This window comes from Vigna unguiculata, chromosome 10 (assembly GCF_037176805.1).
Source record: "Vigna unguiculata cultivar grain cowpea cultivar isolate G323 ecotype 2 chromosome 10, ASM3717680v1, whole genome shotgun sequence".
Classification (NCBI taxonomy): Eukaryota; Viridiplantae; Streptophyta; class Magnoliopsida; order Fabales; family Fabaceae; genus Vigna; species Vigna unguiculata.
Window position 1 is genome coordinate 46,527,353 of NC_140801.1, and position 26,872 is coordinate 46,554,224.

General features: G+C 30.0%; 5 protein-coding genes across 7 annotated transcripts; 3 read left to right on the forward strand and 2 right to left on the reverse strand.

Annotated features, from left to right (window-relative positions):
- Positions 1–1,247: 1,247 nt before the first annotated feature.
- Positions 1,248–4,636, reverse strand: LOC114165884 (uncharacterized). The gene is made up of 3 exons (XM_028050502.2): positions 4,365–4,636; positions 4,037–4,183; positions 1,248–1,621 (listed from the first exon to the last, which is right to left on the reverse strand). The coding sequence occupies exons 1-3, from the start codon at positions 4,605–4,607 to the stop codon at positions 1,478–1,480; spliced, it is 534 nt and encodes a 177-aa protein (XP_027906303.2). The 5' UTR covers positions 4,608–4,636; the 3' UTR covers positions 1,248–1,477.
- Positions 4,637–7,824: 3,188 nt separating this feature from the next.
- On the forward strand, positions 7,825–10,021 carry LOC114165998 (16 kDa phloem protein 2-like). The gene is made up of 5 exons (XM_028050649.2): positions 7,825–8,119; positions 8,672–8,737; positions 8,833–8,959; positions 9,330–9,444; positions 9,713–10,021. Exons 1-5 carry the CDS (start codon positions 8,053–8,055, stop codon positions 9,785–9,787), a joined length of 450 nt encoding a protein of 149 aa, XP_027906450.1. The 5' UTR covers positions 7,825–8,052; the 3' UTR covers positions 9,788–10,021.
- A 2,430-nt stretch (positions 10,022–12,451) lies between these two features.
- Positions 12,452–16,127, forward strand: LOC114166361 (NAD(P)-binding Rossmann-fold superfamily protein). Its single transcript, XM_028051081.2, has 6 exons — positions 12,452–12,751; positions 13,612–13,771; positions 14,108–14,295; positions 14,656–14,779; positions 15,139–15,269; positions 15,529–16,127. Exons 1-6 carry the CDS (start codon positions 12,509–12,511, stop codon positions 15,658–15,660), a joined length of 978 nt encoding a protein of 325 aa, XP_027906882.2. The 5' UTR covers positions 12,452–12,508; the 3' UTR covers positions 15,661–16,127.
- Positions 16,128–16,388: 261 nt separating this feature from the next.
- On the forward strand, positions 16,389–17,422 carry NDHS (NAD(P)H-quinone oxidoreductase subunit S). Its single transcript, XM_028051187.2, has one exon. The coding sequence runs from the start codon at positions 16,494–16,496 to the stop codon at positions 17,190–17,192; it is 699 nt and encodes a 232-aa protein (XP_027906988.1). The 5' UTR covers positions 16,389–16,493; the 3' UTR covers positions 17,193–17,422.
- An 825-nt stretch (positions 17,423–18,247) lies between these two features.
- Positions 18,248–23,709, reverse strand: EMB1789 (CCCH-type zinc finger family protein). Of its 3 annotated transcripts, XM_028050605.2 has the most exons (8): positions 23,613–23,709; positions 23,276–23,434; positions 21,965–22,692; positions 21,288–21,341; positions 20,981–21,112; positions 20,193–20,243; positions 19,943–20,083; positions 18,248–19,397 (listed from the first exon to the last, which is right to left on the reverse strand). In XM_028050605.2, exons 2-8 carry the CDS (start codon positions 23,403–23,405, stop codon positions 18,393–18,395), a joined length of 2,241 nt encoding a protein of 746 aa, XP_027906406.2. In that variant the 5' UTR covers positions 23,406–23,434; positions 23,613–23,709; the 3' UTR covers positions 18,248–18,392. The 3 variants fall into 3 exon arrangements, with proteins under 3 accessions (XP_027906406.2, XP_027906407.2, XP_027906408.2); XM_028050606.2 differs by lacking the exon at positions 23,613–23,709 and having other exon boundaries at positions 20,981–21,109; positions 23,276–23,530; XM_028050607.2 differs by lacking the exon at positions 23,613–23,709 and having other exon boundaries at positions 21,965–22,299; positions 23,276–23,525.
- Positions 23,710–26,872: the final 3,163 nt, after the last annotated feature.

A 26,872-nucleotide genomic window follows, 5' to 3' on the forward strand; every position in this document is an offset into this window, starting at 1 on the left:
GCAACTTGTGACAACTTATCTAAAAGAAGAGTGGATGTGACATATCACATGCGTGTATTGTGTAGCAGGGGTGAGGAATCAATGCAATATTTATTCTTTGATTGTACTATAGCAGGAAGCTTATGGAAGTTGTGTGATAAATAGATTGGAATTGTCACGGCACACCAAAATATATAGAAAAACAAAACACTTCTAACAATTTAACTTGTTAGGGGTAAACAATAAAGGCAACACATATTGAACATATATGTGGGTAACTATTGTATAGTCTATATGGACACATAGGAACAATATAATCTTTAAAAACAATAAAAAAGATATGGAGAAGGTGTTTAATTTAGTCCAAGTTGAGGCTTGGATATGAATTACAAATAAAATACCAAAAGCAAAGTTGTCATACTAGGATTGGTGCTTATGTCCTCTTATTTGCATAGATCCTTAAGTTCCTAGTTTTCTAGGAACACCTAGGCAGATATTCCTTTTTATAAATACATGCACTAACCTCTCTTTTTAAGACTTTTAGTCTAGAGTGTTTTTTCTTTGTTGCAGGGGTGACTCTCACACTTATTTTGGTTAAAGAGAGTCTCCTTAAAAGTTTCATTTTGCAAGTCTGAAATATTATAGAAATGGAAGTAAAAAAATCTAAATGATGGACGGGTTCAAAAGTAATTTTTAGAAGATATAACTTTATTAGGTATTTATCATAACAATATGATTATATGTCTTTTTCTTTTTGTCCTAAGCTTCTTTATGTAATCTTAATGTTTGATTCCTCTTTTCATGTTTTTTTCTTTTCTTCCTAAGCCTCTTTATGTAATCTTATTGTTTGAATCCTATTTTCAAATGTTTTTGTAAGAGGATTGGAACACCTAAGTGTTTCCAATTAGTATATTCTTTATTGTCGATAAAAAATAATGTATGTATTAAAAAAAGTTTAATAATAAATTTCTTGGAGTTGATAAAGTTGACTGATAAAATGTGCAATTAAACCAACTATTTATTACATTTCAATGCGATTATTTGTTACACTAAACCTTATTTACATTAATGTGCTAAGTTCATTAAGTTAAAAACTATTTGCCTTTTTTTTTATTCTTCACCATTATTCCATTTCAATAGAACATTAAAACGGTCGGCAAGTGAGAACTTATCTTCAATATCTCTTATCTCTCACCCTAACTTTTAAACCATGTGAACATATTTAGGAATGTAATAAAACTATGAACTATGATACATTCTCAAGCACATGAATTCAAATATGTTGCATATAAATTTGGAGAAGCAATCCTATTAGATGTACAAGAACTTTGATAAAAAAAAAAATTGATTTTAAGGTCATGGTAATATTTTCCCCTACTTTTTAACCATCTAAAAGCAAATTATTCTGAAATAATAGTTGGTTATCAATGTAAAACAGAATATTACATGTAAAATAATATAGTATACTTTTCTTCGGTTTAAACTCAATCCAAATTATTCATAAACTGGAAAGAGGCATGTTATAGAAGGTAGCACGAGTGCTATAGGCCAAATTCCCAGATTTCTTCAATTTAAACTCAGCTGCGACTACAGTCAAATTTCTGCCGGACTTCACTACGGAGGCATTTGCTAACACTTCTTCCTGGATAAATGTAAAGTGCAAAATACATTTATCAAAGGACTTAAGCATGAAGATGGCTTATGAACATGATAATGGCACAGTATAAATAGATGACAAAGTTGGCAAGAGAAGCATCATGTAAGATGACTATTAAAAGATATTGAAGGATTTGGATGCTATAAAGTGCAAAGTGCACTCGAAAGTAAAATGCAGGTGGTAATTACTATTGAAAACAACCAAAGGCTTATTGATTTATTACAAATGTAAAGCTTGTTATCCATGCACTTTCGTCTTTTCAATCAAAATTTAAATTTGATTTTTAACTGTTTCACGCCTAAGCTGAACCGTGCACTTTATAGGATCTTCATCCAAAAAATAATATCTCAAAATCAAGGGCAATTCAGAAAACCTTAATATGAAATGTAGTAGTCATCCACCAAAAATGTCAATGCAACTCACCAACATCACAAATTGTAGGGTGGGCAAAAAATCCAAATTTTCAAATCCAATCCATAACCATCCAAATCCATATTACTTTAAGCATATTTTAATATATTTATCTCAAATCTAAATCCATACTATTGGATTTTAAGTCCAATCCATTTAATTGGATTTGGATTATATATTATAAATTAGATAAGGCAAGACTAGGTCATGTTGGCTCCAACTCATGCAAGGTAAAGTCAGCTTGGGCCCAAGTAAGCAAGCTTCGATAAGGTTAGGTCCAAGACTAACCAAACTAGGTCACGCTAAAGTTAAGCTAGGGTAGACTAAACCCAAGTTAGGCTAGGTCAAGCCAAACCCGAGTCAGGCCAGCCTGGTAAAAGACAAGCTTTGCCTCAAATCGGATGAGGTTGGGCCCATGTAAGTCAAACAGATAAATGTTAAGTTGGTAGAATTGGGCCCATGTCATGTTGGATTGAGTTAGACCCAAGTCGGGCTAGGTCCAGGTCAACTTGACCAAGGTGAGCCCCACTTCAAGTGTCTAGCCCATATAGATAGGGTTGAGACAGGTTGGGTCCATATCAAGCCAAGTTGAGGTGGATTCACTTCATGTTTAATCAAGAGTTGAGCTTAAACAAGCCCAAGTCTAAGTTAAGTAAAGCAAGGCCTAGATCAAGCTAAGTAAGCCAAGTTCATGTCTGGTCGAGTCAATATGACCCTAGGTGAGAACATGTCAACCCAAGACTACATCAAGTCAAATCGGCTTGAACCCAAGTTGGGCTGATTCAACACAGGTGCAGATTGAATTGAGTCGAATTGGGTTGGCCTAGGTTCACATCAAGCTGGCAATCCCACATCATGCCCAGTAAAGTGGGGCCCTTGTTGAGTCGAGACGACTCTAAGCCTAGTTGGGATTCAATTGGCCTCAGTCCATGTTCAACCAAGTCAACTCGGGCCCTAGTCAAACCGAGTCAACCTAAGCCCACATCGAGTTGGATCCAAGTTAATAATAGCCAAGTTGGGCCACATTCATGCAAGGTCAAGTTGAGCCGAAGTCAAGTTGGCTCAAGCTAGATCTAGGCAAGTTAGCTTGGGTCGGGCCTGGGCCAAAGTTTGATTGAAATGGGTTGGGCTTGACCCAAATTAGGTTGGGACTTAGTTAGGTCGAGCCCAAATCAATTTCATTCAAGTCTATCCAGGTTGCGTTAGGTCAAGCCCATGCTAGGCTTAGTCCAATCAAGTAGGTCTAGAGGAGTTGAGTCCTTAGGTTTGGCCAGGTTGAGTCCAAGTCATGCCAATTTACATCTAATTTGGAAAAACTAAGCAAACTGGAAAAGTCCAATTCAATTCCATTTAGTTAAAATGGATCTGAATTATGATAAATCCAATTCAAGATCACCCCTAACACCTTGATGACTAGGAAACTGTTCCTTATTTGCCAGAAGTCCTAAACTTGTTGCCTTTTGCTTCTTGTAGGGGAACGGGGACAATAATCTAAATTGTAGGAGCAGTTCTTTTCAGGTTAATTTTACAAGTTCTCAAGAGTTCGTAGAAACTTTAGAAAGACAATAATAACAAGAAATTCCAGAATTTTGGATCAGGCTTTGATGGCTGTAGTTGTCTTATTAAAATTCTGCGATCCTATTGCACGCATAGTTATCTTTCAAGTATTATCAATGAGGCCCTAATCACACTGATCCAAGACAATCCCCTAAGCGAATGCTAAGAAACTGAGCAACAGAAGTTCAATGATGCTGATTGTATATAATTATAATAGTCCAAACATCTCAAACTAATTACTTGAACTTTTAAGTGGCTTGCTTTCTTTTCTAATGTCCTCAAGCTTTGCTCTGCTGTTTCAAAATACAATTCAAGACAAAGCACTCCATTTCCTCATGCAGCACACCACCGAACCATTCTACTTGTTTGAACGAAAAACGTTGTATCGCAATAGAAATCCATGGAAAGCATAAAGACTGATTATATACTCACATTTACTGGAGTGGCAGACATGTAAGAAATGCTAATTTCCCCAAGAAAAAGTTCCTTGTCCTCAGCAACTACCGTTCTAGCACAAGCAGTTGACAGAATCTCAGTCAAAGTACCAACAGAACCTCCATGCAGAGTTCCATAGCCATTCTGCAATTCCAGTAAACAAAATTAAAAAATAAAATAAAAATAAAAAATCCACATACTAACACAATACTTTTGTGTTACTTTCCACCGATCAAATTACGAGGTACAACCCCAGTTCCAAGTTGTAATTGGAGAACAGTGCAAACAACATCGAATGTTGAATCTAAATTTCGTGCTTACATACACAGATGGGTGGTTTGACGTGAACGGAGATCGAAATTCGTCCCGGTTGGATATGAAGGACTTTGATGAAGTTCCGAAAGAGGGAGCCGTAGGTGCCACGCGCGTCCCACTTAGGGGGAACGGCGATGGAAGCTCCCATGCGATCAACGAAGCGCAAGGTCGCGGAGGCACTTGCAGGGTCAACTTCCTCCGAGATTTTCAGCCATGGCGACGCGCACGAGCTTTCTCCTTTCTCACTTCCCATTTCTCAGTCTTTTTCCAACAACCCTCAAATTTTTGTTTGACAACATTATATATTCAAATGGCTTTCATTTCAATAATAAAATATTAAATTAAAATATAAATTAAATTATTTAAAAAAATATAATATATGGTAAATAATTTATAAGGAATTGTGTGATTGTAAATTTATCATTCTAATTACACATTATTTTTGTTTATTAACTTATAATTATGTCACTGGTAGAGAAAAAAAAGAAGTAAAACTATCTATTTAGTTGACTGGCAGAGAAAAATATGTGAAATAAAAGAGATTTTTTTTTTAAGTTTATAATTAAATTAATTTGATAATGAATAAAATGTTTGCGAAAAACAAATACTCATTTCATCCTAATGCAATCTGGAAAGTCAATTTTCTCAAGTTATATAATAATAAATAACTGATTAAAATTTTTATATCACTAATTACTCTAATGACACAATCAATTAAAGTCCACTATTTTCCATTTGATTATTTATTAATTTATTAATTATAGATTAAATGCGGAGAAAAATATAAAGTATATTTGATTGGTTGATGTCAGAAAACTGTCTGTCATAAGATATTTGTATAATTCATTCTTAAAGAACTCGTCCTTCCTGGGTTAAAAATTCTCCCATTTTTTTAGATTTTAAAAAATTAAAAAAATATTTTTTATTATTAATTTTTTTATAAACTTGACACTCTAATACTATTACTAATAAAATTTAAGTTAAGTTGTACATGTATTTCAAAAAATTTAACTAATTTGTGAATTTAAATTAGTTTTATGGAATAAGAAATTTGAACTTTTTAATTTAGTTTATAAACAATGACTTTAAGGGAGCCAAATTTGTCCATTTTTTATGTGTTGGGTTTGGTGAGATGAATCAATAAGAGATTACTACTACATCAAAATGAGTGGAATGATGCAATTATCATTGATACCTTCAACTTCTTTGGTTCAACAACTACATAATAAAAAAGTATCTAATAGTTTTTTCTAGGGTTTGTTTTGCCAAAAATAGAGTTATACTTATACATATTGAAAAGAGAAGTTTGTAATCGTTAATGGAGTTCAAGAAGAGGTTGAATTGATCTACCATTGATTCTTTATTTTTTTAAAGTTTAGAATTTATTAATCGGGTTGACTAATGGAATTAAAATATTCTTTTGATTAAGTTTTTTATATTAAAAGATTAGTATAATTTAATCAAGATAGACTATGATATGTTGAACAAATTAAATTGTGTAAAAAAAGAAAAGAAAAAATTGTGCAAATTCTTTTATACTGATTTAGTCTTTCTAAGAATTACATCATCTGAGAAATTATCACTATTACAAAATATGTACAGCTACACAACAAACACAAATTGTTCAAGAACATAAATAGTAGATCCTACAATATTAATTATTGACAACCCAAAAATAAAATTACAGAACAAAATTACAATATTAATCATTTAATTCAAGAGTTAAATTGAATCGAATAAGATGGAAGGTGCACCCAAAAAATCATAAACTCGCATATAACCAATCTTTACTCATCAAACCTCACACACACACATAAATATATATATATATATATATATATATATATATATATATATATATATATATATATATATATATATATATATATATATATATATGCAAACAACTCGAGAAGATTATCTAAAAAAACAAAAAAAAAAAAATCTCTAAACAAAATTATGATTGATGGATTATCTTTACCTCTTTACTGGCATCTTTATGATAGATTTAGAATCTTAAAAAAGAAAAAAATATAAGCTCAAAATCTAAAAAAAAATATTAAAAAGATGATAATTTTTATTAATAAGCCTGAATAGTTAAATTTTTATTTACTATTTCTGTAACTTCTTATTAATAAAATAATCATGCTCTATTTTATTTAAGTCACTAACACTTTTAAACCAAATTACTTGAACCTTACAATCTAATTTATCCACTTAAAATAGTTAATATTTTTTAAATTAACAACATTATGAGAGCGTATATGTTTCTAACAGTATGATATTGTTTTTATTTTTAATAATCTTTTTATCTGTATTGTGAACAAATTGTGAAAAATAATTTAATTGTTTACTCTCTGATTTAAAGTTTATATAATCTTAATGGTGGAACCACGTTCAGTTTTGGAAAAAAAATAGTAAATTAAATCAAAAATAAATATGAACAAAAATTTGAATCATTAACCTAAACATGAGACCAAATTACTTAAGTTTATAATTTAATTTAAGAACAAAACACAAATTTTATAATAATTTAGAGATAAAAAACATATTTAATTTAAGAAGAATATTAACCGGTGTCACTGATTAAGGAATAATTAATACGCATTGGTTTCACTAATTAATTTCATTAATTAAAATAATATAAATGCATATAACAAATCTTATAAAGACAAAAATATTGTTTAAAATTTTTAAGCAATAGTTCAATGATATAAAATAAGCATTTTGAAATTGATAAGGTCTCTACTAAAAAGAATAAGAATTTTTTTAGATATATTGTTAGTTTTATATATTTATAAATAAGAATTTAAGAGATTGAAATATTGTATGTTTCTTTAATATAAGAAATTTTGTTAAGTTAAGAGGAATAAGAGGTATGTTGCAAAAAGTTATTCAAGAGTCACACGAAAGAAACTCAACGAAGTCTCAAATTGATACTTAATTTTTTTGTGTAAACATTTTAGATATTTAATATTATTTTTTGTTAGTTTTTTTTGTTGATTTAATTTTCTTTATGTTTAATTATATTTTAATTTTTAATAATATTAAAATATAATTATTTTATTATTTAACTATTTTTTAATTTTGATGGATGAATATTAAAGTACAATATTTGTAGATATTTTTATCTTTTAAATAAAATAAAATTACATTAATGATTATTAAGTCATATTTTATTTAATATCAAAATTAATTATAAATTTTGATAAAATTTAATACATATTAATTATCAAAATTAATTTAAGACACCGGTTATTATGACAATTTAAATAGATTAATTGGCAAACAAAATTAACCAATATTGCCACAACATGACAAAATTAAACAACAATACTCAGAGCAAATTCAATATCTTTTATTATTTTTTAAGATGTATTTAAGTTTCTAAGAAAATAATTAATGACATTTATATTAATATTAAATGAACTAGTTGAGAGCGTTTATTCCGAGTTATGTAATAATTTCTTGGGTAACCGTTTGTTTAACGCCAACCTTTTGAAATAAAGGAGAAAAACGTTTTGAGGAAAAAGTTGGATCCAGGAAAAATCCATCTTCAATTGGCAATATTCTGGTTCAGGCATTTTCTGGTACAGTGATTTTCACCATTTTTCAACTATATTAAGACTTCACAGAAGAAGCATCTTGAGTCAAATAGAATCTGTGAAGTGTTCTGTGTCCAAACTTCAATCTCAAAGATGCCTCGCGGAACGCTTGAAGTTATTTTGATCAGCGCCAAAGGCCTCGATGACAATGATTTTCTCTGTAAGCAAGCTCTAAGTTTATGCTCAGCTGATAAGAAAAATCAGACACTGTTTTTGCCAATGATTTCCTCTTCACAGAGATTTCATGATTTTTTTATGAAACTGTGGATCAGAAAGTTTGGATTTTTTGACTTTTAGATGCATCAAAATTCTCTCAATTTATGATGGTTTCGTTTAGTTCTTTTGGGTTGCTGTAAATATCTCTTGTGGTCTGATCTTGATGTGTTCTGCTTGGATCTGGCTTCTCTAAAGTCAACAAATCACTTTAGAGGGTAAAGTAAGTAGTTTTAGCTGTTGATAAGAAAATCAATGTTCAGTGTCACCTCTATATGCATAATTGGGTATGAATGTGTTTGAATACCAACAATTGATTTTCTCTTCAAATTTGTTTGGTTCATATAGCTGTGTTAATGGAGTCTCTCTTGTATTCAAATTAAACATGGGAATCATATCAGTTGACCTTTTTCTTTGATCTGGTTTTTGGGTGTTAAAAGTTCATATTGGTCAAGATAGAACACTCTCTAACTGCTTGATTTTGTTCTTCAATGAGCAGCCAGCATAGATCCTTATGTGATTCTCACATACAGGACACAGGAGCACAAGAGCACTGTGCAAAAAGGTGCATCTCTGGCCAACTTAACTAAATATTTTCTAATTTATGTACCATTTTATGTTTTGTGGCTTGAATTGATTAGTGTGCTATATGAATACCAGATGCTGGATCCAAACCTCAATGGAATGAGAGCTTTCTTTTCACTGTTTCTGACAGCACTTCTGAACTAAATCTCAAGATCATGGATAAAGACAACTTTAGTCAGGATGATTTTCTTGGCGAGACAAAGTGAGTTAAATTCTCCTTTAACTTCTACATTTTGCTTACCTTTTCAGTGAAACTTCATTGGAGATAAGACTGAATTCAGTAAAGAGACTAGAGAGTAATAGGACAAAATTTTTGTAATTCTTAATGAACTTTAACCAACAACAGAAAGTTTTGTTAGCATATCTCTGGCATCAATTCTGCATTTCTGGTGGACTAACAAATGTTACAAATTTTCTTCCTAGCCATGCTCTTCTGTGATTCTTTTTTCTGTTTTTCCCAATTCAATATTTCATTTTGCACTTTCGTGGCATGATTATGTCGCTGATGAAAAGGGTAGGAGCATTTTCACTTTTTTCATACTAATGCATTCATTTTTATCTGCATTCTGCAGCATTGATTTGGGTCCACTGTTTGAAGTGGGTAGCCTTCCAGAAACTGTTCACAAGGTTGTGAAGGACGAAGAATATTGTGGAGAGATTAAGGTGGCTCTCACTTTCACTCCTGAGGTAATGCTAGAATCTTTTTGCCTATTATTTTTCTTCATGCTTTGATACCTCACTTTCTCTCCATTCAAATAATATATACCTTATAACTAAGACTTCAACAATCATGAACAATGTAAAACATTATAAATGGCTGCAAAGGTATTTATTATTTATTGTAAATTTCATCAGACTTATATATAAATGGTGATCTTTTGTTTGAAGAGATTGTAACACTATTTTTTTCTCCATAATTGAATAAATAATGTAGCATTTTGACTTCTGGTTGCAGAGAAACGTGGAGCAGGAATACAGTGTAGAGAATGAGAGCTATGGTGGATGGAAAGAATCAAGCGGGGAATTCTAGAGTGAAAGAAATGTTTACATACTTCTTTGGCCCATAATTAATATAACAATGAGAAATAAAGCATTTCTGGGTCATATTTTTGGAAATTCTAATTATTGTGCTTTCTGGTGTGAAAATCCGATAGTGTTAATCTGTTTGCTTACTTTTCTGCCTTCGGACACAAAAATACATTTTGCTTGACATCTTTTCTTTAACATTTTAAGAGCAGTGTTATTTTTATTATTGTTATTATTATTTTGGAGTCACTTAATTGTGGAAAATGTAATTCTAAAGTTATTCCTTTAAAACTTAGAGAATGAGACAGGACAAGATCAACTTGATTTATGGACATATTATATTAATCTTAACATTATATATAATTAATGGAAAATTTAAAACTCTATCATTTAAGTATTCTAATGATTTTCATAGAATTTTAAATAATTTTAAAATTCCCTGCTTAAACAATTTATTATATTATAAACCATTTCAATTTTTTATAAAAATAATTATCCTCATAAAATTTTATATCCAAATACAATATAAATAATACAAGCATAATATTATGAAAATTTCACGTTTCACCGTGTGAAAGACGCAATTCAAATAAATTCCGCTAGATGTAAGAGATAGACTTGATCAAAGTTGTGTGTGTTCATGGTTATAAAAAATTGGTTCAAGAAAATGCTATCTTTTGTCAGATGATAAATAAAATCAAGATATTGTGTTTCTACTTTATATTTAGTAAAGAAACAAGTGGTTTTTTTTTTTATTACGACATTTATTACTATAAAATAGGATAAAATTCCTTTTTATCTCAATTTTCATTAAATTTATTAAATGAGTCTTAATTTTCTTTTTTTTTTTAAATAAGTTTGCATCCTATTAAAATTCACATCTAGAAAGAGAAAATTCTTGAATCAATAATTTGTGACTTTATTTTTTTAAAAAAGTTATGTAAAATCATTTTAATTTATATTCTGTTATATATATATATATATATATATAGGAATAAAATAAAATAACAAGTTTCTTTTGCAAATTATATCTTATATCTCTCATATTTTTATAATCTTTACAAATTTTAAACACTCATAATATTTTTATTGTAATTATATGACTCTTAATATTTCATATTGTAATATGACTCTTAAATCTCATAAGTCTGCATCTCAATTAAGTCCACATCAAACTCTCAAGATCAAAATACGGACTTAAACTAATGTTTAGGGTAAGGAACAATAACTATCACGTCACGTGTTATTTTGTATTTTTTTTTATATTTTTTTAATTTTTGTAAAGGTTCATGTGTCAACCCAGCACCATACCATGTATTAGCGTCAATGTTTTATATTCAATTTAGTTTATATATTTGTTATTTTTGTTCAATTTAGTCTCAATTGTATTTACAATTAAACAATTTTGTCTCTTTTCTCAAAACTGAGACCAAATTTAATTCTTACATAAAAGTTATAATGATGTTTTTGTTAAAATTCATATTTTTATTAAATATTTTTTGCTTAAAGTTACAATTAGTTTAAAATTAGATAAAAAAATTCTAAGGATGAAAACTAACATCAATGATCTAAAATTTTAAAATTATTCTTTATCTTTGGAATTTTCGTTCTAATCTTAAACTAATTGCAATCCTAAACAAAAATATTTAATAAAATATGAATTTCAATATAAAAATTAAATTTGGTCTTAATCTGGATAGGAACAAAATTGTTTTATGTTAACAAAAGTTAGAATTAAATTGAATAAAGATAACCAAAATAAAGACCAAATTGAATATAAAACATTAATTCTAAGTTGGGTTGGGATTGACACGTGGATATTCAAAACAATTAAAAAATTATTACAAAGTAACATGTAACAGTTACTCTTCATTACTGTTAATGATTTAAACGGTAAAAATAATCAAATTAAATAAAATTGACGAAAATTAGAATTTATTTGAATAAAAAATAAAATTAAAACTGAATTAAAATTGGAACGATAAATATTTTAACCTATAAAGTAATATTAGTTAAACCATCCAGAATTTCAAGGGATTTCAATATGAAAAAAACATTATTCCACGATATAGCTATGTGGGTGGTAGTCAAAGGAGGTAAAAGTGAAAATGTGAATAATTTTACGAACTTTTAGGAATGTAAACATGTATTTATATTGATGTATTTATATTGGGTTTATAAATTATCAATGCTTTGAAGTATATTTGAAAAGATAATTTTTGGAGACTTTCGTTAAAGATCCATTATTTTTTTCGTTTATCATAATATTTTTATCATTAATTCTTAAGTTAATTTGACTTTTATTTATAAATAATATTATAAATTGTTTAATATTTTGATTTTATTTATTTATTTAAATTTCTATCATAATGAATATAATTTTTTTATATTTTATGAAGTATAATTTTGAACATAAATAAATTTGATCTAATTTTCATATTTTGTATGTTTTTTTTTTTACGAGCAATAACAAATGATTGATAAATTTTTAAATGTCAGTTCACACATTTTTTTATAATTTTTTTTTATGAGTCTGGATAACAGTATAAATATTTATTAAATAATTTAAAATATAGAATTTGTATCACATTGAAAAATTATAATAAAAATGCATTTATTTGCATATATTTTAATTTCTTAGCTAGAACTCTAAAAATACTGGTTAACTAACTTCTGTTTCTTATTGTTTGAGTGTGTTTTTTCTTACAATTTTTGGCCAGAAAAGATGAAGAAGGTGAAGATTTTGGTGGTGGGAGGAACAGGGTACCTGGGTCAGCATCTGCTACAAGCCTATGCTCATGCCAATCCCAATGCCAATGGAAATCCATTCGTTTTCGATCTCGCTTTCACCCACCACTCCTCTCATCCTCCCCACCTTCTCGTCGATGCCATTCCTTCCTCCATTTATTTCCAAGTAGATTTGAAAACTGGCGTTGGATTTGAAGCCATTTCCAACACTTTTGGTCAGGTTCTGATATCACCCTCTTGACTTGAACTTGTTTATGTTAATGCTGTTGTTTTTAATTTCAATTGGGTGAGGAAAGAAACATGATTCTGATTAATGGGTCATTTGGTGAACTTCCTTTTTGTAATAAAGTTTGGGACTTTTTTTTATATGTTTTTGGTTTGTTGCTTCATTGTTAAACTCTGTATCACCGTGGTTTGGTGATTTTGTGGAGCCTCAAACTAGGAATTGTTTGCTTTGAGTTTCATACGAGATGCCCTTCTCTTTCTCTATTAACTCGCTGGAACTACTCGCATATTTGTTGCTTATTCATAACAATGATTTAGATAGTATAATGTACATGATGTGGGTTGCTAAGATTTCATACAAGATGTAAAAGACTCATTGCCATAAGAATTGAGATATTTTGCTGATTTAGCTGCTAACAGGTGGTAATTAGTGCATCTTTCTTGAACAAATCTTCGAGATTATCATAAAAGGATTTAGGTTGCCATTGTGGCAACTTGTTTTAGGCCAATGTTTTCTCTCGGCTTGATGAATACTCATTAATCATTCTTCTTGCCATACACTGGTATGAGTATGACCATGTGCCTGATTGTAAGGGTCCTGGTGGAGAGACAGGGAAAGAGTGTGTTTCATTTAATGGTCTTTTTAAATATTTATAAGTTCAACAGATGCCAATGTCCATCGAAATTTTGAGCTTTTCATCCATTAATGTATCTTAGGGGTATATCCTTATACAAATAGAAAATTATTGGAAGAAAACATGAGGATAAAGGATCATTTGTTAGCATTTTGTTGTGAATAAAACAATATTGTGATCTGTTTCATCATTGACATTTCTGTTTGTTTATTAATGGCAGCCTGATGTGGTTGCCAATTGTGCTGCCATCTCAGTTCCTCGTCCATGTGAAAGTGATCCTGCTACTGCACATGCTATTAACGTGCCATCATCTCTTGTACAATGGTTGCAAAGCTTTGAAAAGAGAACTACTCTTCTCATTCATCTTTCCACAGATCAAGGTAACCCAATCGTACCATGATAATTGAAGGTAAATGAATGGGCACTATGAAAAAGGAATATTTTCATAAACTTTTTGAACCTGTATTCACTTCTTTCCTCTTTATCTTTCCCCCCTTTTTAATGTTTGTCATTCTTAACTAAAATCTAACTGTATCATCATTGAAATTTTAGATTTTTTTTGTTTGTTTGTCCCTTATCCTTTTTTGGCAATACCAAGGGATGAGTCATGTTTGGGGTAAAAAGAAATTTCTCCATTTATATATTGTGTTTACTGTCCATATCCATATCCATTTACTCTTTCTTTTAGCATAATTGTAATTTTTGTTTCTTATCAGTTTATGAAGGGGAGAAGTCCTTTTACAAGGAGGAAGACATTGCTGTTCCAGTAAATGTTTATGGAAAAACTAAAGTGGCAGCAGAGAAGTTCATTTCAGAAAATTGTCCAAACTTTGCAATTTTGAGAAGCAGTATCATATATGGGCCACAAACAATCTCTCCAGTTCCCAAATCTCTCCCTATTCAGGTGCTTGTGTAATGTTGTAATTTGTATCATAGACTTCATTGGAAAATCAATGCTTAAGAATTTAGGTCGGTCAAACTCTAGAGGTGGATGTTTTGTAAATTTTGCTTCTTATCGCATGATGTACATGGTATTTCTTTCTTAAAAGATGGTGGTAGTGCTATGCTAACCCTTTTTTAATCTGTAGTATTAAAAAAATCATTTTCCATCATTCATGGTTCTGTAGATACCCTGTGCTATCTTTTGTTTTCTAAGTCCGTCCACTGGTAGCAGTATTTTCAGAAGAATATTACAGTACGATAGCTTTATCCTCATCTATGTGTGTTCTGTTCTCATTACTAAAATACTATCTGATTGTTTCAGTGGATTGATGGTGCCCTTGCTAAAGGAGAAGAAGTTCAGTTCTTTCATGATGAATTCCGTTGCCCAATTTATGTTAAGGATCTTGTAGCTATCATTCTAGCTTTAACAAGTCAATGGATTTCAGGTATAGGACCTTTACTACATATGCTCAAGTATAAGTTAGATATTGGTATGCTGCAAAAAAAATCTATTCATTAATGATGCTGATTTTCATAGACTCGTTTTAAGGTTACAAAATAAGATTAGAAAAATCGATGGAATTGTTTCTATACCAAAACTGAATATCAGTGATGTATGAAATCTTCTTTTTGTATAAATATGGCCTTACATAACAATTGTCCCCTCTTGTTCTTTAATTATAATTTCATTTGGCTGTGCCACACCTTTTCATTATCTTATACTTTCTTGTATAGTTTATATAACTTTAAGCTTTAGTATCCCAAATTTGCTTTTATGAATTCAACTTTCTGATTCTTGTAACAGAGGGCAAGCAAATGCAATTGTTACTTAATGTTGGTGGAGCTGATAGGGTTTCACGTGTTCAAATGGCTGAGGCTGTTGCACAATTTAGAGGGTATGATACCTCATTAATCAAACCAGTGTCTGCTTCTTCGGTACGTGTTGTGATCCAATTTATCACAATTTTGGGATATTCAATCAATAACTGTCTTTCTTTGTTTATCTGCATTATCTCTGTATACAAAATTAACCTCTAGTGCTACTTCATGATAAAAAATTTCAAGATTTTGTATCTTCCAAGCCCTGACTATCAGTTTTTTATCACCTTTTTGATGGCCATTTCTTAGCCTGATATAGTTTATCTTCTTTCCCAGATTGTGTTTTATTGGCATGTCCTTTTGTCTTATGTTTCAGGTTGATCGAGGTGTGAAGTCCCCAGCTGACATATCTATGGATATCTCTAGATTGGTTGAAACCCTAAAAATTCATCCTGTTTCATTTAAAGATGGCGTGAGATCAACATTTGCAACCGAAGCTAGGCAATGAGGCAACAAAGATTTCAAACAAGGCTCCTTGTTAAATGAAATATGTTCTCAATAGCTTTTCCTATATTTGGATTGTTGTAAAATAAATATAGGTAAAAATCTCAAAAAGGTCCAGTGAAGCGAATTTGTTGCACCTAAAGGGGATTATAAGAAGGGCAAGTTGCAACCCAAGTCACAAAAACAACACCAATTGTCACTCATCCCTTTCCTCAGACTCCAACAAGTTGGTTTTGAGTTTCCATCCCTGTCATTCTCCCAATCATTTTCAAGATACACATTTACACTCGTGTTATTATTATTACAAGAAAGTGTAATAACATACTGAACATTTTTATGCATGTTCAGTGATGGGAAAAATACTCGTGTCATTACTATAGGAATTGCCTTTTGATTGCAAGTTCTCTGTTTGTATCAGTTATCACACTTTCTAATGCAAATGAAGGTGAAAGAAAATGTTTTGATGTTCAACCACTTATAAGAAAGCACCGTGTTAATTCATTTGGCTTGAAATTTTATGACTGGGTTAATTTATGCTAATATTAAATAGTGGTAAATCATACGTTTGGACTCAAAAAATATCTTAGGAAAGAGGTTCACAGAAGTTGGCTCAACGGTTAAACACACGAGTTTGGCCTAATAAATAAATTGTGGTCAGAATTAAACGGCAGGAAGCTATTTCTTCTGATGGTTATTGTTCATTTGAAACAAAAAAGATAGGGCTATCCAATAACCTATGTGGTCAGCATTATTCCAGGATTGTGTTTTTTGCAAAAATCAATCAGTCCCTCTTCTCTCACTAATGCTGCAGGTGGCAACTTTACAAAACAGTTAACAATGTCTTCTTTTATTGCTCTTCATGGCCTGCATGGCTCTCTTCTTAAATCACAGTTCCTAGGTCAAGAAAACCTCACTCATCTTTACCCTCGCAAAAGGGTTTCCAACATTCACACCAAACCAGTAACAACACAACCATGTGCTAAATTTGACCTGCTGCAAAGCCTGGGAGGAAGAGGACTATGCAATGGAGAAGAAGGCCTAAAGCAAGAGCTGAAGAAGCAAGTCGGTGCTGATGAGAACACACCATCAGCAGCAGCAAGTGAGAAGGAACAAGAGGCCTTGGCAAGTGTTGCTGCAGAAGATGGTTTTGAGAAGGAACTGATGGGGTTGACTGGGGGGTTTCCAGGGGGTGAGAAGGGGTTGAAAAAGTTCATTCAGGAAAACCCTCCTCCAAAACCAGTTCAAGGGAGCAAAAGTCTGAAAGTGGCACTGTCTGAGAAGCCAAAACCACCAGAACTGCCTCTGTTGTTGCCAGGGATGATTGCCATTGTGAAGAATCCAAATAACCCTTTTTACATGTACTGTGGGATTGTACAAAGAATCACAGATGGGAAAGCAGGAGTTCTCTTTGAAGGTGGGAACTGGGACAAGTTGATCACTTTCAGATTGGAAGAACTTGAGCGCAGAGAAAAAGGCCCTCCAATGAAGAACCCTAAGTCTGCTGTGCTTGAACCGTTTCTAGAAAAGAAATCATAGTTCAACACTTTGTTTCAACTTGCCAATGATGTTCACTTTTGTGTCACATATGTATGTATCTGCCTTTCTGACAAATCTAGCACGGCTGATAATTGAAACAACTGCTTAGATGTTCTTTCTTTGTTGAAATGCTAAGAAGAAAAGAACCTCCTTATGCTGAACATGTATATTTGTGTAAACTCATGTAAAAAAAGGTTGTATAATTTAGTGAGTTTTAGTGTTCTCTGTTAGCTTAATGAGCTTTGGGTTGTCCTTCTCAAGAATCAACTGCAGAACTGTTATCTCCAGAAAAAAGATTAATCATGACTTTTGATTGGCAAATGACAGCTAAAATCAATATATATTGTTCTTAAGTAACACTTAAAATTATAAAGCAAATTGGACTGAACTTTGAAGCATGAATATTGATCAATCTGAGACACATGAAAGAGTTTGTCCTTATCAGAACTCAGTTTCATTAGAAACAGGTTCTACACGTTCCAAGAAGGAGAAATGTCGATAATATCCATCATACCAAAAATTTAAAAATGTCATGGTTTCATATTAATGATTAGTTGAAAAAAAAAATGATTTTTAACTCAATTGTTATTGAATGTTTGTTATTATTTGTGACGATAAGTATGAACAGAAATTTTTTTCACCTAAGTAATTGTCTTTGAAATTAATTTCTTGTAGTTTTCTAAAATTTATGTTAACATTCCTTTTTTAATTTTGATTTTTAAAATATTAGTTGATTGTAAAATGGAACAGAAAAAAATTATCATTTTGGTTGTATGACAACGATGATATTTAGATTTGCAACATGAAACTATATAATATGTAGTATTGATTGCCTTATGTTTTCAATAGTGTCCCACTCCAACTTCATTATTATCCCTATGAAAATTGTTTATTATTTTTTGTGGTTTGTGTTTTTCAGGAAAAGATGTGATAGGACTCTTAGAAGCACCATATTCAAAAGATTTTTTTGCTTTATTCCTTTTAATGTTTATGATTGTTTACCATACGTAAATTAAATTTAAGTTGAAAATTATCCACAGGTTAGAAACTAAAAATGGAAGAGAATGAAGAAATAATTGGCTGAAGCTTGCCAAAAATTGGGTTGTAAAATTCCATTAAAGATACAAACAGATTGCATTGGAAGGTTAACATTCTATTGAGTTTTGCAATTCAACAGAACTTTTTTACAGAGTCCTCTGATCATGCAGACGAATCAACGGAAGGGAATTTCATCTTAATGTCAGATTCATGCTCTGCTGCAAATGCTAAAGTTGACAAGAGTGCCTTTTGACTTGAGTTTGATGCATGCTTATGATAATCAGATTTTAGGTGTTCAGAGGACTGGACTGAAACAAAAGGACTTGGTGTAGCTGAGCTTTTATCTGGAAACTTGGATTTTACTCCCTCTGACACAGATTCACGCTCTGCTGCAAATGCTAAAGTTGACAAGAGTGCCTTTTGACTTGAGTTTGATGCATGCTTATGGTAATCAGATTTTAGATGCTCAGAAGACTGGAATGAAACAAAAGGACTTGGTGTAGCTGAGCTTTTATCTGGAAATTTGGATTTTATTCCCTCTGACACAGATTGATTTTTTCCTAAAATCTCATTTAAGAATATGTCAGACAGTGATACACTTTGTTTTGTCCTGTCACTAGGTTTGTAGTGGACATCCTTGTTTATCTGCTCAGGCAAACCAAAATTGAGTAACCGAGGCAAATTGAAACCGTTTTCTGTACTCACATTGGGACGAATATGAGTTTTAGAGCCAGAGACAGAGCCTTTGCCAAAAGAAAGAAAGTTTACTCCCTTAGGTGTCACAGATGGCAGTTTCTTTGCAATCTCAACCTTGTTTTGAGTTTTGTTAAATGCACTTTGATCTTCGTGGGTCCCTGTTTGTAAAGGACTTTCCTTCGTTGTTACTGTGCCTTGTTTTGGTGCAGAAGGGATGGGTGTTAATTTTGCAAGATTGATGAAACTGATTCCTTTAGGTGGTGTAGGCTGTTTCTGTGTAGTGTTTGTCACCTTATGTTCAACATTGACGCGAGAATGAGTTCCAGAAGAATGAGTTAAGGGATTTTGCTGCATAGAACCAGAGCCATGATTATTGCTAACTGGTGTGTTGGAATTTGCATTTCCTGACTGAAGAGTAGACAACACTGGTCTGCGCATATTTGAAGGGGTAGGGATATCTTCTTTGGATACCTGCATCAGAAAGTTCCGATTTTAATATGAGAATAGTTATATAGTTCAGATGCAGGCATGCATATTAAAATTAGATTTAATTACTTTTTTTGTCATTGTTTTCGTTCAAAAATGTCAAATTAGTATTCCAGAATTTTTTTAGTCTCAACTTAGTCTCGATTTTTTAAAAATTGATACAATTTCGTCTTTTTCGGTAAATTTCTTGAAACAGATCAATGATTGATTTTTCATCAAGATTGAAGCTGTTAATAAGGAAGATTTGCTTTGTTGGTGTAATTAGCATAATTATAGTGTCAATTTTGATGAAAAACCATTAATCCGCTTTACGAAATTTAACCAAAAATGACCAAATTGCATCAATGTTTTAAAAATCAAGATGAGATCGAGACTAAAAAAATTGAAGCACTAACTTAACATTTTTTTACGAAAACAAGATCAAAAGAGTAATTAAACCTTAAAATTAAGATTGATATCAGGTTTATATCAAGTCTATTGACGCAGTCATTTACAACAAGTGAAATGAAGTGACATAGGATGTGGTGTACCTGGTGTGAAAACAAGCAAGATTCACCTCTTCTACAAAAGCCTTGGGATACAAAATTGTTACAAGGATATTTTGAGAGCTCGTGATCAAATGGGCAATCATCCCCTTTCATGCAAGAGTTATGAGCAAAGTGACCACATGGCTGCAATTTCAAAATCAATACAAGATGTAGTGAATTTTTCCTGGTTCTTGCCACAACTTCTGGGGAAAAAATGATGAAAGCTTTAGCAAATTTTTAAAATGACCAATACCTTGGATTTTGTTCGAGGCACTACATCATGTGAAAACTGACACTTGTCACCCTGCCAAATTAGTTTAGGAAAAAGGAGGGAGAAAAGTAAATTATTTGATATCTTTCTCAGGGGTATCATATATACAACTATATTGCAGAATCAAAAAAAATACACTACTAGTACAATAATGAGTGGATGAACTACTTTGACATAAACATACAAAACAAATTGTCAAGGGCCCATGGCAATTCAAATATCACATAACATAAACATTGAAATGAAGAACCTGCACAAGGGTTTTAATCTAATATTCAAAATGGATTTTTTTTTTCATAACTACCAACTAATGGAACGAGAAAATTTTATAAAAGTGAAATTAAATGGAGTTGATGAAAATGTAAGAAAAGTCCTTTAGTTACTGACTTAAAACCTAATATATACTGTCAGCACTGAGCAAAAGAGCCAGTATAAGTGACATGGACAACTGAAAGAATTACAGTGAGTGATATATAAAAGAAAACAAAGAAGAATACATCAGAACAATACCGGAGAAGAGTACTCTCTTACATTACCTCATATATATTATAAATGAACTTCATGCAAGTTTTAAGTTAAAAGAAGTTAAATATATCAATTACCTCTTAAATCAAAGTTAAATAAAGCATCAACACCAGAATAACAAACGGTAGTTTGTATTGTGCAATTAATCACAACAATAAAAATCAACAAGAATAAAGATGGTATGTTGCATATATGTATGAAGTAAAACATATTTCATAGTTTAATAAAATTTGAGTAAAAAATACCTCATAGCACCTCCCCATAATATAATGTCGACAATGTGAGACAACTTTCGGTTTCTGTACAAACTTCTGCAACTGCATACTTTTAACACCTAGCTCTCTGTTCATTTTTGCTCTCTTCATTCTATATGCCTTCTACAAAACAAAGTTTTATCAAATAAATAAATTAGTGACATGCTGAAAACATACAGATTTATTCTTCACAAATAATAGAATATTAATTAACTTCACAAATTTCAAATTCATATAAAGAGTTAACAAATATATAGCACCAAGAAAGAGAATGAATAACAAATTATCAGTAGAATACCTTCTTTTTCTCTTTCTTTCCACCACGCTCTTTCCTTTTACTGGCATTCACCAACTGCAATATACAATAAAAAATTAGCAAAAGGAAATTCCATGTAACTAGTCATAAAATCATTAGCCAGTCAGTCCACAATGTAGAACTCCACATAAGGTGTCCAAGGCTGGTTGAACATTTAATTCTCATCATATTTCTAAATTAGTTAATTTGCCCAAAACTCAAATATGAAAAATAAATAGGGAACTGAACCATATAAAGACTTTGGATGTAGAAATACAACAATTTGATTTAATTTGTTTTCATTGTTTGAAAGGGAGGGGAGAACCTAAAAGAACTTTGAACTTGGTAAAGTAAATATAACTAAAGAATCATCATTGCTGGTACATACTAACAAAAATCAGAAAGTAGCAAAATAAAATGACGCTTAACTTGATCAACAAGCTAAGAACAATTCTACAACTTCAAGAAAAGAATAACCCACAATAATATTAGAAGAATACCAATTTGGAATCTCTACACTAGAATTTTGGTGTTGTACCTTCAAAATACACTGATGTATATTGCTTTTGATGTTTTAAAATATATTAACAGCTTTTTAATATATCAAAAGCAATATAATTTGAAGGCACAACAGAGAGACAATTCAAAAAAATCAATAGCGAATCTGGACTTAAGAATACCTTCATTTTGTCTTCCTTCTTACATTCAACAGCTTTTTCTGAAGTTGCTACTTCAACTCTGCATGCAATTCCTTTCTTGCCACCAGTTATAGGCTCCACTTGTCCACTATCATTGCGATCTTGAAGAGAATTTACCACAGAGGAAGTAGGCTCACAACCTTTTTCCTTTTCTTGGTTCATAATCATAGAAGGATACATCATATTTCTAGTTACATCTACAGGCTCCCGAAGGTCATCTACCTGCTTCTGTGGTAAAATTAAACCATCTGCTGAAGGCACATCACATGAATTGTCATCCTTTCCCAAGTCTCCAGAAATTTCTCCCTCCTCCATGTCTACATGAGAATCCATCAACCCAACTTCAGGGCCATCATTATGTTTCCCATCAAATTTAGTGTTAGTGGGCATTAAATGACTATCACAAATAAGATCTTCAGTTCCTTTCATAACCAGTTCAAGCTCATTCATTAGCTTATGCTCCTTATCAAAACCATTTACTTGGGTAGACATGTCGTCTATCTCCATAATATGTTCTATATCATCTAGGACCATCTTGTTGGAAGTAAAATCTGTATCCTTGTCTCCAACTCCATCAATGATCTCCTGAACCTCCACTATATCTTTATGGCTACTAGCATCCTTAGGACTCAAAAAATCAGAATCAACAACTTCAGAGCACTTGGACTTCTTTTCTAGGTTTATTCCATCCATTCTACCACTGTCATTATCTTTAAAAAGGGGATTTTTTTTGTTTGTCAGCAAGTGGTAAATAAATATGTGAGCACAAATTAAATTGAAACCAACAGCAATTTGATCCATGGTAAAAAAACCTTGTCTTAAACTCAAATTCCTAACCCAGGTGGAAACTTAAAAAAAAATTCACCATTTTGATTTATCAAAATTTTAAAAACATTGAGTTGATACAACATCAAGTAAATAGATATCAGAAAAAGGCAGTATCATTGAAACTACCAATAGATTGATCCATAACCCCAGCCTAACCTTAAAAACCTTCAAATTTAAGTTACTAAACCAAATAGGAACATAAATTCAAAAGGAAAAATATTTTTCTAAAAATACCCTTATGATATTGATTCACCAAAAACTCATATAAACCCACTGTTTTATCAGCATTCACATAATTTGAGAAATAGATAAATAAATTAAAAAAACAAAAAAATTAATCTGTAACCACAAGTCAAAGCTCAAAGTGGATCATGAGTTCATAGAGACATATAATAATGACAAAAACTGTTAGAAATTAAAACAAAAAAGAAAAAAAAAATAGACTTTTTAAATCGAAACGCCTACCGGGAATGTTGAAAGGTTGAGTTGGAGTTTCATGTGAAGAGTTGTACTCAGCAAAGTGAGAGATGATGTGAACGAGAGCATGGTAAGTGTTGCTACGCAAGTGGGATCTTCGATAAGGAGGGAAAGCCATTGCAAATGGAGAGAGCTCAGATTCCTTCACTGCACAAAATACCAGAGCACAAATTCAAATTTTATGAAACTAGGGCGTGTTCTTTATTTATTTGTTTTGCCAATAAAAAGAAAGAGATTGAAAAAGTATGTTAAACATAATTCTAATAATAATAATAAAAAAAAATAATGATGATATTATAGTAAGTGGCGTGAATAAAAGTGTTACCATGAAAATGTGAAACATCATATTATTGAGGAAGATTGAGAGGGAAGACTAGGGACAAGAAGAAATTATTCATAAACAGAGTAAAAAAAGAGAAAATAAAATAGAAATATGTAGATTTGTCCTAGGTCATCCAAACCCTAATCCAAACTCTAACCTCATATTCACCGTAAAAAAAGTTGATTTGGGTGCAATAAAAAAAATTATATTTTAAGAGAATAAAATTAAAATAAAAAATAATATAAAATCTTCAAAATATATATATATATATATAAAAGACTCAAATTTAAATTATTTAAAGTAATTCAGTATTTTAATAATTTTATTTTATCATAATAGAAATATAAATATCAATAATAGTTAATCATATAACCGATAAATAATTATTATCTCTTTGTAGATATTTACTGTTTTAACTAGAGATGACAAATAAACTTGTCTCCGTGAGTATTGTCCGAACCCGTTCCCGTTTTGACAGGAAATCCCGCATTGATTGGGTATGGGTATGGGTATGGGGAATTCCCGACTTTTTCAATTGGGTATGGAGATGTACATATCCCGCCATAATACCCGTCCCCATCATATCTCCGTTTCCGTTTAAATTATTAAAATATTCATAATTAATTAAGTAACCATATATATATATATATATATAATAAATAAAGAAGAAAAGAAGCAGAGATAAACGATTTTATAAAAAACTTGTAAAAGTAACGGTTAATTTTAAAAAATTTAATAAATAATTATATTTTAAAGGGTAAAATGAGTATTTTGAATTGTGGACACAAAAAGAGGAATCCTCTTTGTATATATATATATATATATATATATATATATATATATATATATATATATATATATATATATATTCTATTTTTTATTTTTTCTAATTATTTGGTTTGTCATGAAACTCATTCGCATCTCCAATATATTTTTCATCTTATCATAACCTTTATGTAATTATGTTAAAATGATGTTTGTGAATTAAAAAAAAATTTATGTCTCACATTTGAATATTTGTATTATACTTTAAAATTTTTATTTATTGTATATTTTCCTTTCACATAAGAATGTTTAATACTCTCAATTTAAGTGTTTAATGACATAAACCTTTCATTTACTAGGTAATATAAAAAAAAATCTTATTAATTTTTGTTTCATTTGAATAACTCTTGTTTCGCTAAAACAATTTTCTTTATTTCTCAACCATTGAGTATATATGTTGATATTTAAAAAGTTTTCTTAGATCTCTACGGTATTTTTGATCTTATCATACCCTTACTTATACATTTGTTTTTCTTTGTGCGATTTCTTTCGATAATCTCTCAAATTATTTCTAAGACACAGTTGTTAATTTTTTAATATTTTTATTTGTTGTTTATTTTAATCATGTACAATATTATTTCGATATATTTTATCTAATTATTTTTATTTTCTAACTCATTATCAATCATACTATAATATCATTATAATTGTATAAATAACGTTTATTTACTATGATATACAAATTTAATGTAATTGTCATGAATTTTTTTTACCACCATCCAACATATATTGAAATTCAAAAGTTATAAGATCTATGTCAAAATTTTATTATTATGTTTATTATTTGTTCTTTGCGTCATTTTAATCAAGTGGTGTATTATAACTTTTATTAGTGTATAAAAAAGAGATTCATTAAATTTAAAAAATTGAAGTGAACAAACATTTAAAATATATTTTAATTTGAATATTTGTTTTCCTTTTATATTTTTTTAAAAATATTTTTAAATTGTATCAACTAGATTTTTGTAGTTTGCAAATTTAATAAATGTTTTGGTTTTGATGAAATTTTTTTGGTATTCTAATATAAAATGTAAACAATTATAATTTATTTCAAAGTATTTGATATCAAAGAAACAACCATCTTCCTATATTTGATAATATTATGTTTCCTTTACCGTAATTTTTTATTATTTTATAAAAATTAATTAAAATTAATATTGAAGTAGTAAGAAAACGGGTATGGGTATGAATACGAGATTATACCCGTTACCCAATAGAAATGGGGATGGGTAAAAAGTTTGATACCCGTTGGATTTAAGGATGAGGATAAGGATGAATTTTTTTTACGAGAATGGATATGGAATAGCAAAACCCGTCCCACCCCACCCTGTTGCCATCCCTAGTTTTAACTCATGTTTTATAAATTTTTATAAAATGCCAAATATAAAACTATATAGATACTGATAAGGTTTTGTTTCTACAATCTAAAATTGAATATTTATATCTATCTATATCTATTTATATATATAGAGAAGATTTATTTTGTTATTTTAAAAACAAAAATAATTCAAAGTAAAAGTGCTGATTAGCTCATATTTATAATAATGACAAAAGGAAAATAAAAACAATGAAGTAAATTAAATGTTAAATTGTTGCAGTTGTCTAACATGTAAATCTATAATGTACAGGAAATAAAATAAATCTAGAATGAATATATTAACATAAATAAATAATTTATAAAATCATTTTAAATTTAAATATAATGAATATCTTAACATAAATAAATAATTTATAAAATCATTTTAATTTAAAATAAAAGGCGTGATCTTTATATATATATATATATATATATATATATATATATATATTTATTTATTTTAAAATATAAAAACAGAACAAAAGTGTTCACTAACATATATTTATAATGGAAAAAGGAAGATAAAAGCAATTAAGTAAATTATATGTGAAATTGCTGCACTTGTCTAATATATAAATCTTAAATCTATAATGTACAAGAAATAAAATAAATCTATAATGAATATCTTAACATAAATGAATAATTTATAAGATCATTTCAAATTTAAAATAAAAGGCGTGATCTCTATATAAATAAAACAGTACATAAATAGATTAAAAGCAAAAATCATAAAACAAAAATGAAAACATTACCAAATATGCATATGTATGATAATAAGGGTATTTATGTGTTTGTTTAGGTCCTGAAAATATGATTACAGGTAAAATATTTGTCAATTTTAGATAGTTGACAATGTTGATATGTTTTAAGTTATTCTTATTAACAAAGTTAATTTAATATTAAAAATAAAAAATAGTAATTAGTATAAAAAAAAATTAAGAATATGTTAAATTAAAATAATTTAACTACATAACTAAATTAAATAATGTAGTTATTATTTAATATAAATAAAATAATAAAATAATTATAAACAATACTTTTATTTAAAAATTGTATTTTTTTATTATAATTATAGAAATAG